General features: G+C 40.4%; 1 protein-coding gene, 2 long non-coding RNA genes and 1 pseudogene across 4 annotated transcripts in view; all 4 read left to right on the forward strand.

Annotated features, from left to right (window-relative positions):
- The window catches only part of LOC145440166 (uncharacterized), a 44,756-nt gene that overhangs the window by 9,479 nt on the left and 17,264 nt on the right, over positions 1–18,013 (forward strand). The gene's annotated exons all lie outside the window — the stretch shown is intronic.
- LOC145440167 (uncharacterized) overlaps positions 1–18,013 on the forward strand; it is a 32,355-nt gene that overhangs the window by 1,420 nt on the left and 12,922 nt on the right. The gene's annotated exons all lie outside the window — the stretch shown is intronic.
- Positions 4,993–8,136, forward strand: LOC145441623 (calcium/calmodulin-dependent protein kinase type II subunit alpha pseudogene; annotated as a pseudogene).
- On the forward strand, positions 12,721–15,208 carry LOC145440886 (uncharacterized). Of its 2 annotated transcripts, XM_080318659.1 has the most exons (5): positions 12,721–12,956; positions 13,026–13,185; positions 13,256–13,332; positions 13,390–13,535; positions 13,899–15,208. In XM_080318659.1, the coding sequence occupies exons 1-5, from the start codon at positions 12,815–12,817 to the stop codon at positions 14,061–14,063; spliced, it is 690 nt and encodes a 229-aa protein (XP_080174785.1). In that variant the 5' UTR covers positions 12,721–12,814; the 3' UTR covers positions 14,064–15,208. The 2 variants fall into 2 exon arrangements, with proteins under 2 accessions (XP_080174785.1, XP_080174784.1); XM_080318658.1 differs by having other exon boundaries at positions 13,256–13,535.

An 18,013-nucleotide genomic window follows, 5' to 3' on the forward strand; every position in this document is an offset into this window, starting at 1 on the left:
GTCACAATTCGCCATTTGGTTTTGAATCCATCTCTGTTCTGTATCCTTTATCGTGCCGGTTGCTCTTGATAAGAGGCACGCGAAAAGTTCTTCGAGTCAATAAATATGAATATACTGTTAAAAGCCGTGTTCAAGTTCTGTACCACCAACCAGTTATTAAAGACTTCACTTTTACTTGTACCTGACTACCAAACCAACATTGGCTATTTTGACTACCTCTGAATGCTGTAAGAAACACATCTATATTTCCATTAGCAGAGAATAGTTCCATGACTCTCTACTACCATGTTGTGACGCCACAAAAATTTCCGATACTTTTTTACCTGAGATATCCTATATACCGATAATTTGTTTAAAGTGGCATATTGACTCGATATTAGGGCTGGGCACAATGATTCGAGTATTCGAATCTGAATCGAGTATTGATTTTAATGATTCGAGTCGAGTAGTAAAAGACGATTTTTTCGAGTACTGAAATTATACGCTCCTCACCACTGAAAGTTGATTTATCAACGAGGAGTTTATCAACGATCAACGAGTTTATGCTAATTTCACTGTTGACGCCTTGAAACCCTGATTGGCCGTATCGTAGCATACGAAACATGAAGTACAAAGCTACGAATGTTACTGGAAATAGCACATTTCCGAAGTCATTATCATCCAACAATATAGTCACAAGTGCAATGAAATCAGTATGGTCGAAAAAATAAGAAAGTATCCTTAATATGATGGGTAACAGGCATTATATTCTTTGTGGTCGCTTAAAAGGTACATATTTGAACTTTGACAAATATTACTCTGATATGACGTCATAATGAGTGATACTCGATTACTCGACTCGACTCGAAGCATTTTACGTGATTCAGAATCGAATCACTCAGGTGCTCGATTTTGCCCAGCCCTACTCGATATGATCAGCGAACCGACATTATCGGCCGGGCTGTATACGCAACTCCGCTATACATTATATTACGAGTTGATGACACCATTTTCATACTGCACGGGCTGCCTTAGTAATCTGTCTAAGGCTGCAGATCATCATTTTTCAGGAATCAGCAAGCAAAAGGATATAATTGAAAATGCACACTTCCTTCCGATGGTGTGACCTGTGAGGACAAGAAGTCAACGATTGCACAGCCTGGCTTTACTGATCCTTTAATGCAGTGGTCCTGAACCATTTTCATCAAAAGGGCCATATTGGCCATAGATTTTCACTTTTAATTCTCAAAGAGCCAGACACTATTTCGCTAACCTGCTACGTCACACTTGAAGACTCTTTGCGTCATCACAGCACGTATTCCAAATTCGCTAAATAAAAATGTTTTCTGTGTTAAAACTGTTATTTTGTTTAGCAGCGGCAGTAATCAAGTTGCTTACGTGACATTTGAGCACGCGGCACAATGAAAACGATAATTTAGCATGTGGCACTTTACCTGAGATACATAGATGATATCGAGAAGATTTCGCAAGATACATATTTTAATTCGATGATATATTGATATTGAAATAAACCCGGATATTTTCGGCTGACACTTGCAAGGGGTAGCCAAATCGTCAGCACTTAGTTGGAAAATTCCGAAGAACTTCGGACATCAACAATCGTCTTACCAGTTACGAGTCACCGCACAAGTGCGTACCATCCAACAAGTTGTCAAGTCCTAAAGCCTAAACTCTCACATCCATGTGACCGTACATTAATCCGTGACAGCTATTGTGAACTTTTGCAACTGGAACTTTGAGTAGTCCTGTCGTAGAATTCGCCAAGGTTCGCATACCAACCACGAACGTGAAGCAAACATTCGCACAATCTCTATGTGTATTACAAAGAATACTCGTAGTATCGCAAATATAAAACCATAGCCCATCTATGCAGCTAACAAAATCCCTATATATTATGTTATCCACGAGCCGCGCATGCGAATACCCCGTTCGTTCGTCGACATTATCGGACTGATACGAACTACTGCATATTCTAGAACTAACGACCTTTAAATATCTGCAACTAACAGTTCGCTAAGATTGTACCATCTATATTCTATATCGAACCAGGACGCTGTGACATCGAACTTGTATCGATAAAATGTTATGCTAACAACGGCATGTCATATTAGAAATGGAAATATAGTGAAACAAAATAAAATATTAGTCAAAGCAAATTTTGGGTGGTTCCCGGTAAATCTGACTTGATTACTGACGATCCGCTGATGTGCCTCTGGATATATCAATATCAGATAATCCGCAAGATGGCTGCTAAGCGGTGTGACGTAGGAATAAAAGACACATCAGGAAATCTATCAACCATAGAGCTTACTTAAGGACGATGACAGTGTAATGACTTCGTGAAAGTCGTTTCCTAGTGTCGGGGTAAAGAAGGCAAGTAGTCTTTGAGAAGTAGTCCGGCCAGACTTGTACAAACTACTGGATTTTCAAAATACGAAACCAGAACTATAACTACAACTACTCACTTTTCAAAACTCGCCAATAGAACTAGGTCTAAGAACATTTAAAAATATCCGCAACTAACTAATAACTGATATTACGAATTGCTGAATTGTAAATGAGCTGTGGTCATAGAATCATCATTTTGAAAGGATGGGGTTTCGTTTGAAATGGAAAGAGGTTTGACCCCGAAACCCAGCCCCTGCCTACGCCGCTGTATGTAGTGATGACTGACGGCCCTTACCAGGCTTGTAATGACTCGAGTCACGATTTTTTTATGACTCGACTTGACTCGAGTAATTTTCTTGAAATGGGAAAATGACTCGACTCGACTCGAGTCAATATTTGGATTGACTCGACTTGTACTCGAGTCATTACGCATGACTCGACCCAAGTCATTGACTCGGCTTATTTTATATGACTTGAAGATGAAGAAATTTGCGAATCATAATGGCTAGATCGACGCATCCGACGAATTCTGCCGACATCGCTATTTTTCACCACTGCTTTCGTTGCACTTGTCTGATATCAGATATGCCGCCGTAAAAACAACAGAAAATGATACATAGTAGCAATGCATTGTACAAAATCGTCCAGTGATGAAGAGGTAATAAATAGATCCTCCGCAATTAAAGTACTCAAGACTTTTCAATTATACAAGCAAACAATTGGATCAAAGTTCAATTAGAGCCAATGAAATGACTCAGATGGTGAAGAGACTGATAAGCTCATGTGTAGATTTGAAGGCGATGATTCTTTGCATTTTTGGGCGACTAGAAAGAATGAGTATTAAATCCTCTTCAGTGTGGTTCAAAAATGCTTGTCAATTCCTGCATCAAGTGCACTAGTGGAGTGTGTATTCAGTAGATGTGGATTCATTCTACGGCCATGCCACTTTAACATATTTGAGGATCTCCTTTCCACATTAGTATTTTTGAGGTGTAACTCATTGATTTGATCTGCTGTCTGTGAAAACACACAATGCCCCTCGTCCATTTGACGTTTTGTTAGGTATGTGCATTGTGCACGTGAGTAATAATGAATGGCTAATGTTGTGTGATGTTTGTACAATATGGCTGTACTAAAATAACTTCTTTTTTATTTTACTGGGTGGTTACTTGATAAAATTGTTATGTTGCATAAAAGGAACACTGAATCTGGCTTAATTTGAAAAAAGTGGAATCAATGATGTGAGAGGAGAATATTTTGGATTTGAAAATAAATGGAGTATTTTAGTGAGAAATTCTTTCATATAATATAATTACATAGTAGTAAACCGACTATTTTTTCATATCCAAAACATTCTACTCTAATACCTTCACTTTTTCTAGTTGGAATTGAGTCAAATTTGCTATGAATCATATTTTTACACAATGTAACAATATCATGAGATAGCCGGTAAAATTCGAAAATCTCTATTTGTAATTAGTCTAAAATTTTCTTTCATAGCATTGCTTTCTACTGGTTGGAATTGAGCCAAATTTGATTTTTTAGGCAATCTAGCAATTTTAAGAATGTAGTCGGAAAATTTGAAAAAATGTTTTTGAACAGCCCCATTGTATAATTATTTCTCCAATGCTGTAACTGCGATTTAGTCTGTAATGCAATTGGGAAAACCTTTAGTATAATCAAAAGGTATCTGTTCTGTTGTCACTGCACAATGCACATAGTTGCATGCACGCTTTTACAGCATGCCGGCCTGTTGTAAATACCTCTACATAAACATGCATCTATTGATTCTCTATCAACTAGTATCTTGACGTGAATTTGTTGGTTCTCTATCAGCTATTCGTGAACTATCGTCGATGTGTTCATAATAAAAACTGAATGCTTGTATTGGTGATGTATCAGACTGACAAGAGATATTCGATTTCAAGTTCTAAGATTAGTAAAGTCATCTTTAGCATCGGTAAATGAGGCCAGGACCTGTCCGTTATCTGCCTAAATAAACACGTGCCAAGACTCTGATAGGGACAAAATGAGCATGTTTCGTAAACAAGGAATTCGATATTACCCAAGCAGGATTGAAAACATGAGTTGAACATGACTTCAATACTGTGACTTGGACTCGACTCGAGTCATAACACCATGACTCGGACTTGACCCTTTAAACGGTGACTTTGACTCGGACTCGAGTCTGTGATGAATTGAAAATGACTCGACTTGACTCGAGTCAAAACCACAAAAGTATGATTGACTCGTGACTCGGAACCATGTGACTTGGTTACAACCCTGGCCCTTACTTTACAATGGTCGTTATATCCAACATCACACAACAGAACACTGGTATCACACTTCACGCCAAGCGACGACACGCGTTTTCTAGTTGTTGTTATTGTTGTTGTTGCTGTTGTTGTTGTTGTTGTTGTTGTTGTTGTTGTTGTTGTTCTACTACTGCTACTATTTTAAAGCTCAACTATAACTACAACTAGAAGTATACTCACGTTTAAAAATGCGAAACTACGACTAGAAATGGAACTACTCAAAAAGCAGTAGCTAGTCGCTTCAACGAAGTAGATTGTTAATTTGCACACGGTGACTACAAGCGGGTCTTGATTACTCGCTTTCGTAGCGCCAAGAACGACAGGCCGCCGCTCAGTCAGATTTTTCTTTCAACGGCGTTACTAAGTTATTTGTCCGAGTTTGACCAAAGCGTATCGCAAGATGACCGGCGAGGCCGTCTTGGGCAGTGACAGCGAAGCCAATTCTACCATGTCCAATAGCGGTTCTGAGCTGGACGAAAAGCACATCGCGAAGCTGAGAGGCGAAATGCTTAAATCGTGTCAAAAGGCAGATGAATTGAATGTTGTATCTTCAACGAAATGCAATCGAAACTTTAATGATATCTTCACCTTACTGAAATATATTGGTCGTGGAAGCTTCGCACACGTATAAAAATGCCGTGACAACGTCACTGAGGTGTATCACACCGCAAAAGTCATCAGTTTAACGGACTACGTCGTAAAAGGGGGTGCGGACGTAAGCAAGGAAATTAGGATATGTGAGCGTTTGAACGCGCATCCAAACATGCTGCATCTGATAGAGCATTTCAGCGAGCCCGAAAGAAACGTATTAATCTTCGAATATATCAAAGGCTCCAATCTTTATTACGACATCTGCACGAAAAAGAAGTACACCGCTGTTGACGCGAGTCACCTCATGAGGCAGATTATGGAAGGAGTCTGCTTCTGCCATTCCCTTCGCATTGTGCAACGGGACATAAAACTTTCCAACATCTTGGTCAGCACAGACCAGACAGTGAAGCTCATTGATTTTGGGTTATCCGTCGAGATCGGGGACACACCCAAAGCATGGCACGGTTGGGCTGGGACGCCGCTTTTTATGTCACCAGAAATGGTTCGATTTGAAGAATACGGTACACCAGTGGATATGTGGGCGTGCGGCGTGGCTCTTTACATGATGCTGATCGGCTTTCATCCTTTCGATAAAATTTACCGCGCTGAAAAGGTGACGCTGTATCGAAAAATTGCAGAGGGACGGTTTAACATCCCGAAAGATGCAAAGCAGGAATATTTGAGGGACGAGGAGCAAGATTTGCTGAGAAGACTGTTGACAGTGGATCAGGATGAAAGAATGACTGCCGAAGAGGCATTGAAACACCCGTTTCTGACAAACGCAGAGTCGGTAGCCACTACATTCCACAGAAAAATTACTGTCGTCAGACTGAGGAGGTTGAGTCTGATGCGCTTTTCCGAAGGAGTGGGTGTGTTTAGCACCATGATATATCTGCCCTTAAAGCTCGGCTATCAGATTTGGCACATTCTCATTGCGGATTCTCTATCGACAAAGCTGGTTTTTTGATGAACAAGGAGTGTTTCGTTGCTATCAAAGCATTACGCTCCAACCCTGAAATTCATATCACCAGTTATATTGGTAGGCAGCCTTGTCTTGTTATTGTTCAATTGTTCATGGTCGAAAATGTTTGCTCGTAAATATATATGTAAACCCGGACGTAACAAGTCGCTTCCTGACAGTCTTTCTCAAGTTGGAAAACTTGGATCCATTCTTTGGCGCATAACATTTGTCTATACATTTAGATTAGGATTTCACTTTGACGGTAGAAACTCTCTGCTGTTCGCGATCCGTACGTTGCCCGTCCCTGCGCTAGATGCTGGACGTGATATGTTCATAAAATATAATTTTCTTCATTTTGGTGCCATAAATGTTGCGATCACACCAAAAGTATCGTCGGAAGCGTTATGCGGTAATATTGCATTAGCCTCCATCTATCTTTGCGGGAATGGTTTTCGGCACTCCTCATTCATATCAAAACGTAGACGCGGATTTTCAAGACACGACCTAGTACTTCAAGAATTACAGCAGCAAAATTAGCCTTGAAATAATAATAGTCTACCAATTTCTACATAAATGGTCTGAGGTTATTTTCAAGAAAAATCATTATTTTCCTGTTTATCACAAGCCTACAATTCATATTTGCACAAGACAGATGAAGGTTGCACCATAATAGAGTTAAAATTGAACTAAAACTTGAGGGGGTCCGCGAGGATCCGTGACGGTCAAAAGGGGTCCGCGAAGCCAAATAGGTTGAGAACCACTGCTTTAATTGTTTGCCTAACATCCAAACGTTACGTACTGATTTGCTCACTGCATCTCCCGATTGGGGTGCTGGTATCATTTTCAAAAATTGCCATGCGATATCTTCCTATTTGTAGAAATCGAGAAAATTCTAATCTCACCTGAACTACTGAAGTACTCAACAGTGCTTCCAGTTACTAAGCGGATTGCTACCTCCGAGCATAACTTGGTCGCCCTGGTGTACGATGGTGACAAGTTAAAGCGTGCGTGCTCTATGGTAATGTAAACTTTCTGATCCGTTTCTCTGCTGTGATTGTATCAATGGTTCAAATCAAACAATCATTACCCAAAAGAGGGCGTCGCTGGATTCATATTACGCCAAGCATCAATGTATCCGGATGTGTGGACAATGCATTCAAACGGAAGGCCACATACAACATTTTTATAAGACATCGATACAGGGTTGTAACCAAGTCCTAAAGCTCCGAGTCACAAGTCAATCTCACTTTTATAGTTTTGACTCGAGTCAAGTCGAGTCATTTTCAATGCACCACCGAGCCAAGTCCGAGTCCAAGTCATCGAGCAGAGGTTCGAGTCCGAGTCATGGTATAATGACTCGAGTCCGAGTCCAAGTCATTGTGTTGACTGCTCAGTTTCCAGTTGAAGTCTTGTTAAACCCACTTTTATAACTCTGTTTGGTGATATCGAATGATTCGCATATATAAATTAATAATTTTCCTCAATTTTAATAGTTTCTGATCGCATTTTCAAGTACCAGTACCAATAGACAAAATCCTAATAGGGTGGTTACTTTACTGTTCTTCGAAATTACAATTAAATATCGGTCTTGACCGTCTGAATTTCGAGTCGTATGACTTGGTTAGAGTCATGCGCAATGACTCGACTCCAAGTCGAGTCAATACACATATTGCCTCGAGTCGAGTCGAGTCATTTCCGTATTTTGAGAAAATGACTCGAGTCAAGTCAAGTCATCAGAAAATCGTGACTCGAGTCGAGTCATGACTCGAGTCATTACAGCCCTGCATCGATATGCTTATTTCCCGAACGAGGGAACCATACAATGCCACGCATCGTATTCATGACCAAATATCAAGTATCTAAGACAATTTAGGATTGCAACACATTATTATGAGACCCTATAACAGGGGTGGGCAAACTACGGCCCGCGGGCCGCATGCGGCCCGCCACACCGTTCTGTGCGGCCCGCGAGAGTCTAAAGAAACTTTTAAAAAATATTGATGAAATGCATACTAAAAATCGAATTAATGCAGGGACTTGATTAAACTTTTTAGTATATTTCACCATGATATTTTTAAGGAAGTGGTTCTCAAACTGGTGGGCGCGCCCACATCTTAAGAAGGGCGCGAAGCTGAGATCAACTGAAAAATTTTTTCGCGCTTTGCGCGATTTACATCCAATTCACAGTTGTTGTTCTGTATTTAGTCTCAATTTCATATTTAAAAATCTCTCATCCACAGTCGTAGCCTTCCATACCATCTAACTACCCGTTAGGTTTGCTGGTTGAGTTTTGTGAAATGACGATAAAGGGATAAAGGGGACACGTAATCTTTCACCATCGTAAGGGGGCAAAGTTTGGTCTCTTGCAAAGTATGAAAACCACTGTTTTAAGGTAAATACTTCCTAGATTATTTTTTATGTTTAATGTCTGGCGCGACAGCCCGATAATAATAGCTCACGCAGTTTGAAAGGTTCAAACTGCTGAAAATCACAGAAATCCTAAACGAGATTGACGTAATTCGGGTCACGAGTGTGATTTCGGATTGGCCACTCCAGTTTCAATTTTGTCAGTGATGTTCTTATAAAAACGATTTGCGCTTGTAGGTAGATTCGTTCTCTGTATGCGTAGAATTAGGGTATTTATATTTTATCCACACACCGTAGAAGCGTGTCTGAAGCTAACATGGTTATGATGCTGTCAGCATTGTGTATCCAGGAACTGAACCAAAAGTGGAATTAACAAATCTATGAACCGATCGCTGCTGACAGATTTAAATTTAAATCCTATTTTATGAATCAGTACCACCGACTTTCATCCCTATAGTTTTGACAAATTGGTTGTTGAGGTCGACCAGCCTATGAAATCTCGCCACTGTTTCTGGCGCATGTATGATATCATCAACGAAATGCTTGGTTTGTTTTGAATAAGCATCTACATGTCCTCACTATAATCAAATACCAATATTGCGCATTGGTTTATAATCCCAATTTTATATAGTGCGGCCCGCGAATGGATTCAGATGTTGAGTGCGGCCCGCGAGCTCAAAAGTTTGCCCACCCCTGCCCTATAACATGGGTGGGCATACCTGCTTCATGCACGATCCGCATATAAAAAATCTCAGCTTTAAAAGAGCCACAATACAAAAATTCAAAAACACGAAATTATCACGTCACAATGAAATGTAGACTATAGAATGAAGTTTATTATTTTGTGGTGATACGATGCGTCTCCACCTGGGCATTACAGATGAGCGGATTTGAAATTTCCATGTCCTAATCCAATTCAAACCCAAAGCTTTAAATCGTAATCCAAATCCTAATCCAGAACTTTTGTATATTTAAATCCATGTCCAATCCTAGTCCGCATCTATCTAAAAATTCATAAAAATGCCAATGTATGCACGGGAGGAATAGGAAATTTTTCTTACACAACCAACAATGTTCATTGGCACCGAGTGAATAAAGTTTGTCGTCATTCGCCACACGACATATCAATCTCCCAAATCGGTAAATCCAACCCAAATCGTAATCCGTTTAGAAAAAATCTCTAATCCTAATCCAATCCAAATTTGACAAAATTTTACAAACCCGTTTTTTTCAAATCCTAATCCTAATCCATGCTCATCTCAGCCAGACATTCATTGTTGCGGGTGAAACGTTTATGTTAACTCGATTCGAGAGTTCAACTGCACAAATCTAACCCTGTAGTTCCTCCTCCCCCTAAATTTTACAAGTCTTGCATAAACCATAAGGAAAGCAGCAACACGAAAACAATACGCAGAAGGTTAAGACGCGATAAAATGCATGAATTTATAATCAGGTTAAACCTCTCTAGCAAAATAATGAAACGCGTGTGCAATTGCGCAATCATTAAAGATCGACTTTTACAAACTACAGAATTTTTAAAAAGTGCAATCAAAACTAGAGAGTGAGAGAGAGAGTCTTTATTTTCATCCAACCAAAATACATAACAACAGACTGCAATGATAGTGGTACAGAAGATATGCATACACGGTATTCGGTATTAGATAGGAATGATCGATACGACATTGAGGGTCAACTAGTCTGATCACACCCGCATCGAACAGGTACACTTGACTCTATTCAGTCTTGCTGTAAAAAATGTTAGTTTAAAAAAGGAAAATAGAAAGAAAAAGTAAACGATGGTAGCAAATGATCAATGCAGCAATGTTTGGGCGAGATAGGGCAACAGTGTTAATATAATGACAAGAGGCGAATACGTAGGTCACTTTTTAATCTATTATAAGGCAAATCAGTTGCTACTAGTCGGCAGCTGCGGAATTAAGGCCTCTGCACACTGAGCTCGCGACCCGATAAAACGAGAGAATCGCGCCTGTCTGCGACGAGGCTATGCACACCGGAGTTGCCGGCAACTCGCAACATCACGTCTGCGACAGGGTTGCGCAACTCCGCGACAAAGTTGAAAATTTTCAACTTTGTCGCGAGTTGCGAGCGAGGTCGCATCACTTACTGAGCGTGGTCTCGATGTCACCGCTGTAGTTTACCCTGGTATTTCTGTTTTACGACGACTACAATAGTTTCTTTATCGAATTAAGATTGACTTGAGGTCATTGTAGATCTTGAAGCATTGCAAGAGCACTTTTGTGCCGTCAGCTGTATTAGTAGGCATACTTTGTGAAGAGTCACACCGGTACTTGAAGTCCATGAGACAGTTGATAGTTTCAGAGCGAAAATGATTGGGATATATAGCCTGTGTGTGTCTCGTTATGGAAGCGTAATGGATTTTGGTTTTATGTAATCTACCTTATGCACTGCCCGAAAAACAAGTGGTCAAAGTGTGTCGAGTTGGAATCGAAATTTCTGATACCAATAGATCTCAAGACCGTAACCTTTGAAATGATTAGGTAGCATGGTACAGATGTCAGATTCCATCAATGTTCCATTTTATCGAGCTTTTGGGTACAGTGCACACTAGTATAGTAGTACCGTACACAATAGTATATCCTAATTTGAGCGGAGAAATGAACAACAGGAAAAGAAAGATTCGTAATGTGACTTTGAAAGCTTGTTTGGCTTACAGTTTATTTGAAGATGCTTTCCCAGGTGTCAGCAGGTGTGTCATTTAGCTGCTGAATTTGTATTTTCTCTGCTGTAATTTGGTGTATGAAACTTTCTTGAGCAGATCATTTTGGACGCATGACTTATGGCAGGAAAGAGATGAGAAGTCCAAGTTTCTCTTGGCAGAAAGTCTTCTGTGTGAAAATGGGGACCCGCAACTGTGCCATATATATTTTCGGATGTCGAGAGAAAAATTCTATAAATTATTGGATTTAATTAAGGAGGATATTTTCCATGAGGATACAAATTTTAGAAAAGCAATTGCTCCCCAAAGAAGACTGATTGTTACATTGAGGTTGGATATGAGATAAGATATAAGATTGCAATCCAATATCTCAAATCTGTTATTTGCAGGTATTTGATAACTGGTGCTACCCAACAAGACTTGCCGTTTTCTTTCCGAGTTGGTCACAGCACTGTTGGGGTGATTGTTGACGAATGCTGTAAGGCTATATGGAATAAACTCATTGCGTTAGAGCTTGCTCCGCCTACAACAGCAAAGTGGCTAGAAATCGCTCGTGACTTTGACAGCATTTGGCAATTCCCCGATTGCATAGGTGCAATGGATGGGAAACACATTAGACTAAAGGCTCCCTCCAATTCCGGCAGTGAATATTATAACTATAAGGGCTATTTTTCACTCGTTCTTTTGGCTGTCTGTGATGCAAATTACCGTTTTATATTGGTTGATATTGGTGACTCTGGACGTCACAGTGACGGAGGTGTGTTTAGCAACTCGCAAATTGGAAAGAGATTTGAAAATAACACTTTGGCAATTCCTCCAGCCAACTTTTTGCCTTCGACCAACATTATAATGCCTTATTTTTTTGCATGTGATGATGCCTTTCCACTACAAATTGGTATGCTTAAACCATACCCTGGACGTTTTCTTGGGAGAGCAATGAGAATTTTCAACTACAGGCTCAGTAGAGCGAGACGGGTCGTAGAAAATGCTTTTGGGATACTAGCAGTTCGATTTCAGATCTTCTATCGTCCAATCAGCTGTGATGTAGAGCGGGCCAAAGTTGTTGTGCAAGCTGCAGTTGTTTTGCATAATTATTTGCAATCCAGTAACAGTAGCAGAAGGGCCGACATTGGTATTCAAGGGGACGTTGTTGGTTCAAATGGCAGTATCATTGATGGAAATTGGCGAGCCGAATTTCCCACAGTTATCCAAGACGGCCACTATGCCGCTTTATCATCCATGGGATCAAATAACTACAGCAGGGAAGTTGGACATTATAGAAATATATTAATGAGATATTTTGAGACGGTTGAGTCAGTTCCCTGGCAGTGAACTTGTTTGAGTGTTTCTTGGCAGATTTCATTTTGTTGTTGTTTGATATATTCTTTTTGTATTGATGAAGAAAGTTCTCCACTGCTGTTATGCTGAATTTTCTCCACAGATTGGTAGTCTATAAATTAAACCTGTCTGAAAGGTGGAATTCAAGATTATTAAATGGATTCCTTTTTTAACCATCGGCTCATCGACCTTGTGTCCCAGCATGCAGCAATCTGGGATGTTCAACTGCATCAACATAAAAACCGGCCAATGATCGAGGATGCGTGGAGATATATCGCAGCTACCCTCTCAGTTTCTCGTGAGTATATGGACTTGCACATAGTCAGCTGGGAGACCAGACATTTATAACTCTGACCTTCTTTTTCAGCTAATCTTTGCCAACGACGTTGGACAAGTCTTCGGACACAATATGGCAGAAAACACAAGAAGCGGAAGGATCTTCCCAGTGGGTCGGCTGCAGCCGTTCCCGAAACTTGGATATATTACTCTCAAATGAGTTTTCTGGATCCAGTCTTGACCCACAAGGAGTAATGGATGCCATTTTGTCATTAGTTCAGCAATTGAGTAATTTCAAAATTGTTGCTGGTTTATTTTTAGTTCAGTTGATAATTTGAGTTCACAACCAGTGCTGCTGGAAGATCAGGCGGATGTGGGCATTTCGGCATCTAGCGATGGTGACATGAGTACAGATATTTTTAATACGACATATAGATCCTCATGGTGCTTGATAGTTTCAGGGGGCTCGATCAACGTCTCCCCAGTTGCTGCAAATCTAGAATCCCCAGTTGCTGCTGATGTGGATTCGCAGAATCAGACTGCACAACGATACCAAAATAAAAAGAGGCCTTATTGTCATGCAGACAAGAGCAAAGTTCAAGTAATTACAGTAGGCCTAGGCCTACCTCGTGTCAAAGGTGGTATCAATAGTCACTATAACATTGCCCAACTGAACGTCGACCAAAGCTAGTTAGTTTATTTATGAGTGTAGATGTGTGGCCAATTTATGAGTATAAGATGTGTGGCCAGAGTCATGATTGGTTATTTTGAATATTACAGAGATAAATGGGAGGTAGTAGACCATTGGTTTTGCAGTATGTTGATAGTTGAGTCTCTGAAAATATTTTTCAGTTTGGCTGTGAATATGTAATTGGGGGTTGGTTATGCTCATATGTCATATAAGCCTACCACAGCTTCCTATTAGCTTTGCTGTTGTAATTATGTTCATAAATCTATTTTTAAGGAGGAGATGATAAAGTTCCTGAGAGCTTCGACTGAAGAAGTGAGCCAGCCCACGGACCAGTTTCAAACTTTCGGCGACTTCATCACAAACCAGTTGCGGTTGATGCCTGAAGAGCAATCCAGAATCAAAATGAAAAAAATGTCTGAGATTATCTTTGAAGACTAATTGAAAAATAAAATGAAATTGCTGTTGAATGTCGGACTGAAGTTGTGCACCGGGATATGAAGACTTGCTGGTCACTGAAACCAGGGTTGGACCATTAGAAAATTCTCAGCTTTTCCCAATTGAATTCGAATTACAGACTTTGAAGTTTTCTCCAAATTAGAGTAGAACTAGAATTATAGCTACAGTTATCTCCAAATCACAATCATAGCTTCGGTTTTCTTGAAATTACAGTAGAATAACCGAATTCGCAACAACTAGGGACATTGAACCAACAATCAGTATGACCATAGCAAACGTCTGTACAGCAGGTCTGGCTCGCTTTCCACTATACGGTTCTGCAGCGTTTACAGGAAACCAGAAATTGGATTATAGCAAAGTAAGATGTCATAAATTGGATCATAATTACAATCATTTCGCTTTAATTAGAATATTGACAAATAGAATTATCTAAATGGCCAAGTCTGACTGAAGCCGTAAGCAGAGGATATTAAGTTTGTGTCGTGTGTAGTCATAGTTTTGAATTATGCCGAGCCTAAATCTACAATGGCAGATGACGCAATACATTTTTTTCTTCGGACAAGCGCATACTATTGTGCGACTTCATTCATATGATTACAGATGTTGATCGCCCATAGCAGTGTGTATTTTTGCTCAGAGTTATTTCTGGCAGAACTGGCGCTTGAGGTAGTTACCGCCTGTGGGCACTGCCGAGCACTCATTTGGCAGCAGTGTGCATTGCGTCGCGACTTACGACTCGCAACGCGCAACGCGCAACTCGCGATGTTACGTCGCGAGTTCAGTGTGAAGAGGCCTTTAAAGTTAGGAATACCGGCGTGGTATCAATGTGATAATGACTATCGCAATCGAAAAATACTGTGATGCCTGAATACCACCAACAACAATGCTATATGGCCTAGTCACCTAAGAGAAACGACCGTTTTTCCAAGCGTGCGTAACTTTCTGTTATATGTTTTGATGCTTTGATACGACCGATCGCGATTTCAAGCCTTCATGGTGAAATTTCTCTCGCAAACCACAGTTTGAGATTCCCTGCTCTAAACTATTCCTTAATGTAGCGGTGCAAAATAAAGATAGTGCAAATAGTACAAATACAAATTACGAGCACGTTTATTACCTGACCAATGACACCGGAAAGACTAAAGAAATCAGGAGCATACGAAAACTATCATCGAATACAGCGCGACTAGAGGGCTACAGTCTATTATTTCATATTACGGAGAAATCATCACAGCAAAATCAAAATAAACCTGTGCTGTGGCGCCAGCTTTAACCCAGTATCTTTAATCACGATATTTCTGATCGTGCGGGAATCGTACACGTGGATGTAGATTAGGGCTGTTCAAAACTAGCCTTTTTACCTGATTCCATCCATTAACTGATTAAATTGTCAGGTTACCCTAAAAAACGCTGCACACCAAATTTGGTTCAATTCTAACAAGTATACGACTCCGCAGATCCAATTAAAATTCGAGCGTGCGCCAATCTTTGAGGACTATATAAACTATTTTCGAATAAGATTTCAATAAAACAAGAGGTTTGGTTAAGTTAAGAACACAGAACAGAAATAGACATTTTGCTATTAAATTACTTTACTATTCTATATAGTTTACGACAACGTAGGTTGTAAGCTTCGATCACTTCGGTCAATGGAGGCTCAGTAAAACGCTCGATCATTGAATGATTGGTTGCTCTCACGGGTTACACCAGCGTTTCGCGAACAACCCGAACATATGCAAGATACAGGGATTTTTATCGACACCGATTACTTGATGACTTGAAATTGACTCGTGAATTTTGCTCCGAGTCGCGAGTCGATCCACATTTCTGATACGCCGAGTCAAGTCAAGTCAAGTCATTTATGCAAAGTGACTCAACTCAAGTCAAGTCATACGAAAAAGTGACTCAAGTCTGACTCGAGTCAAGTCATGACTCGAGTCATCCCAACACTGCAGTGTGCAGTCATGCCCTGGTCACGCGCAGCAGGAAATTTTTCAAAGGTAATGAATGAATTCGACCAATAAATATATCAGTTGCATGTATTGATGATCGCCTCTGTATAGCAATGGGCTCATTTTGCAAGGACAGAATTATTTGGCGTTTTAGACATAGCAATATCGACGTTTTCGATAAACATGCCTCTGCGATTTTGTGCAAATGTTTCATCGCCGGCGGTCTCACATCGAGCGCACCAGCGAAATCGCATGTTGGACGACACGTTATCTCCTAATTGCGAGTACAGTTGGACTCAATTCTGTAAATTACACGTATTTATAATTTCCAGGAGGGGTTCCAATACTAAATTCAAGGAATGTAACAATGAATCATGCGAAGTGCTGAGAAAAATTTCAAGTCAAATTAATCTGCTACGGAATATTCTACTTTATGGCCATATATGAAGATCTGCGATGAATGTGGCTGGCCCCTGGTTACGCCAATCCGTCGAAACTAACTGATGTTTTAGTCATCATCAAATTTCGCGGTCAGGCTAATCAAATCTTGGTTGGCCTTGCAATTTTACCTGATGTTGTACCTAATTTCGTGAATTACGTCGTAGGCCACACAAAACCTTCTGGCGGGCCACATTTGGCCTACGGGGCACGGTTTGTTCGCCTCTGATCTGTATCGGTACTAATAATAGTGATTTATGGTACATAAAAATCCTATTGTAACTATTATTATTAGTAATTCAAAGATACCTTTGAGAGCGATTGCTTTCATAATAAAGAAGTCGGATTCGAAGTCGAAGTCAGGGTCATTTTCACAAACTCCGACTCCGACTCCAGTCAATATTTTTTTCACGACTCCGACTCCAGCCACTACAGTTTTCACGACTCCGACTCCATCAAGCGAAAATTAGCCAAACTCCGACTCCGACTCCACCGACTCTGACTCCGACTCCGACTCCACCGACTCTGACTCCGACTCCACAGCCCGGGTGCTGTGCTGCACAGTATGTTTTCTTTCAGTTAGTTACGTATTTTCAAAGGTCGTTAGTTATAGTTATAGTTACAGTTGCGAGTTATGAAAAGCGAGTAGTTCTAGTTTTAGTTCTAGTTGTGGATTTCGAAAAGTTAGTAGTTCTAGTCCTAGGTATAGTTGTGAGTTTTAAAAATCGAGTAATTCTAGTTCTCTTCGGCACCTGCAATATCGAAACGTAGCATGGGAGAATGCATGCACAACATTTTTGTGCAGAATTTGAACCCTGCTAAATCGTACGATACGGTTGATCTCATCGGTACGTTTACGTACCAAGTTATCGCCTTACAGCCATAAGCATCGAATTCTGCGAGTTGACGAACTATATCGTTTCGAAGTATCAAAAGTTGTACACAAATATTTTTCCAATAGTTTGCCTCCTGTGTTTGATGACTTTTTCATACCTACTAAAAATGTCCACTCCCATTACACGAGATCTTCGTCGAAGGGAAATATCTTGTTACCCCCACCCAATAGCAACCTGACCAAGAGATCTGTCGACTACTCAGGACCTATCATCCGGAATGCATTTTCACCACATATCCGTGATTTGCAGTGGCGGCTCGTGACAATATCGGGTGGTGGGGCAAGGGCTGCAAGCAACTTTTATCAAGATGACGTCACAATGGCGTTTTCCAACGTAAACAAGTAACTTAATGATGGTACGGTAACATGAATTTCCCGGCAACAGTGATTTTAACGTATGTGCCACGAGAGGTCTGCTGGTGAGCTGTGACTTGAAGTGTGGTAACTGCGTAAACGGCGTACGGAACAAAGATTCAACACGGTTCATGTTCGCATTAGACCTGACTAATTATCTGCAGAAATGGAAATGACTATAACTCGAGAGATAGCGTAAGCCTAATTGGAAAGGTCAACGAATTCGGACAGATACGCAATTGTTATCTCATAGATTGGGCCTGTCCTATTGAATCCAAAACATCATTCTAAAG

Source organism: Botryllus schlosseri, chromosome 6 (genome assembly GCF_051294905.1).
Source record: "Botryllus schlosseri isolate E-star chromosome 6, Bs_hap1, whole genome shotgun sequence".
NCBI classification, from domain to species: Eukaryota; Metazoa; Chordata; class Ascidiacea; order Stolidobranchia; family Styelidae; genus Botryllus; species Botryllus schlosseri.

What these genes read in the sequence shown, in the direction of transcription:
- LOC145440886 (XM_080318658.1), top strand. Translation starts at nt 12,815, where the DNA reads ATGGATTCCTTTTTTAACCATCGGCTCATCGACCTTGTGTCCCAGCAT. An exon ending in CCAGTCTTGACCCACAAGGA is followed by an intron (nt 13,186 to 13,255) that starts GTAATGGATGCC and finishes GTTTATTTTTAG; the next exon opens with TTCAGTTGATAATTTGAGTT. An exon ending in CAGACAAGAGCAAAGTTCAA is followed by an intron (nt 13,536 to 13,898) that starts GTAATTACAGTA and finishes TCTATTTTTAAG; the next exon opens with GAGGAGATGATAAAGTTCCT.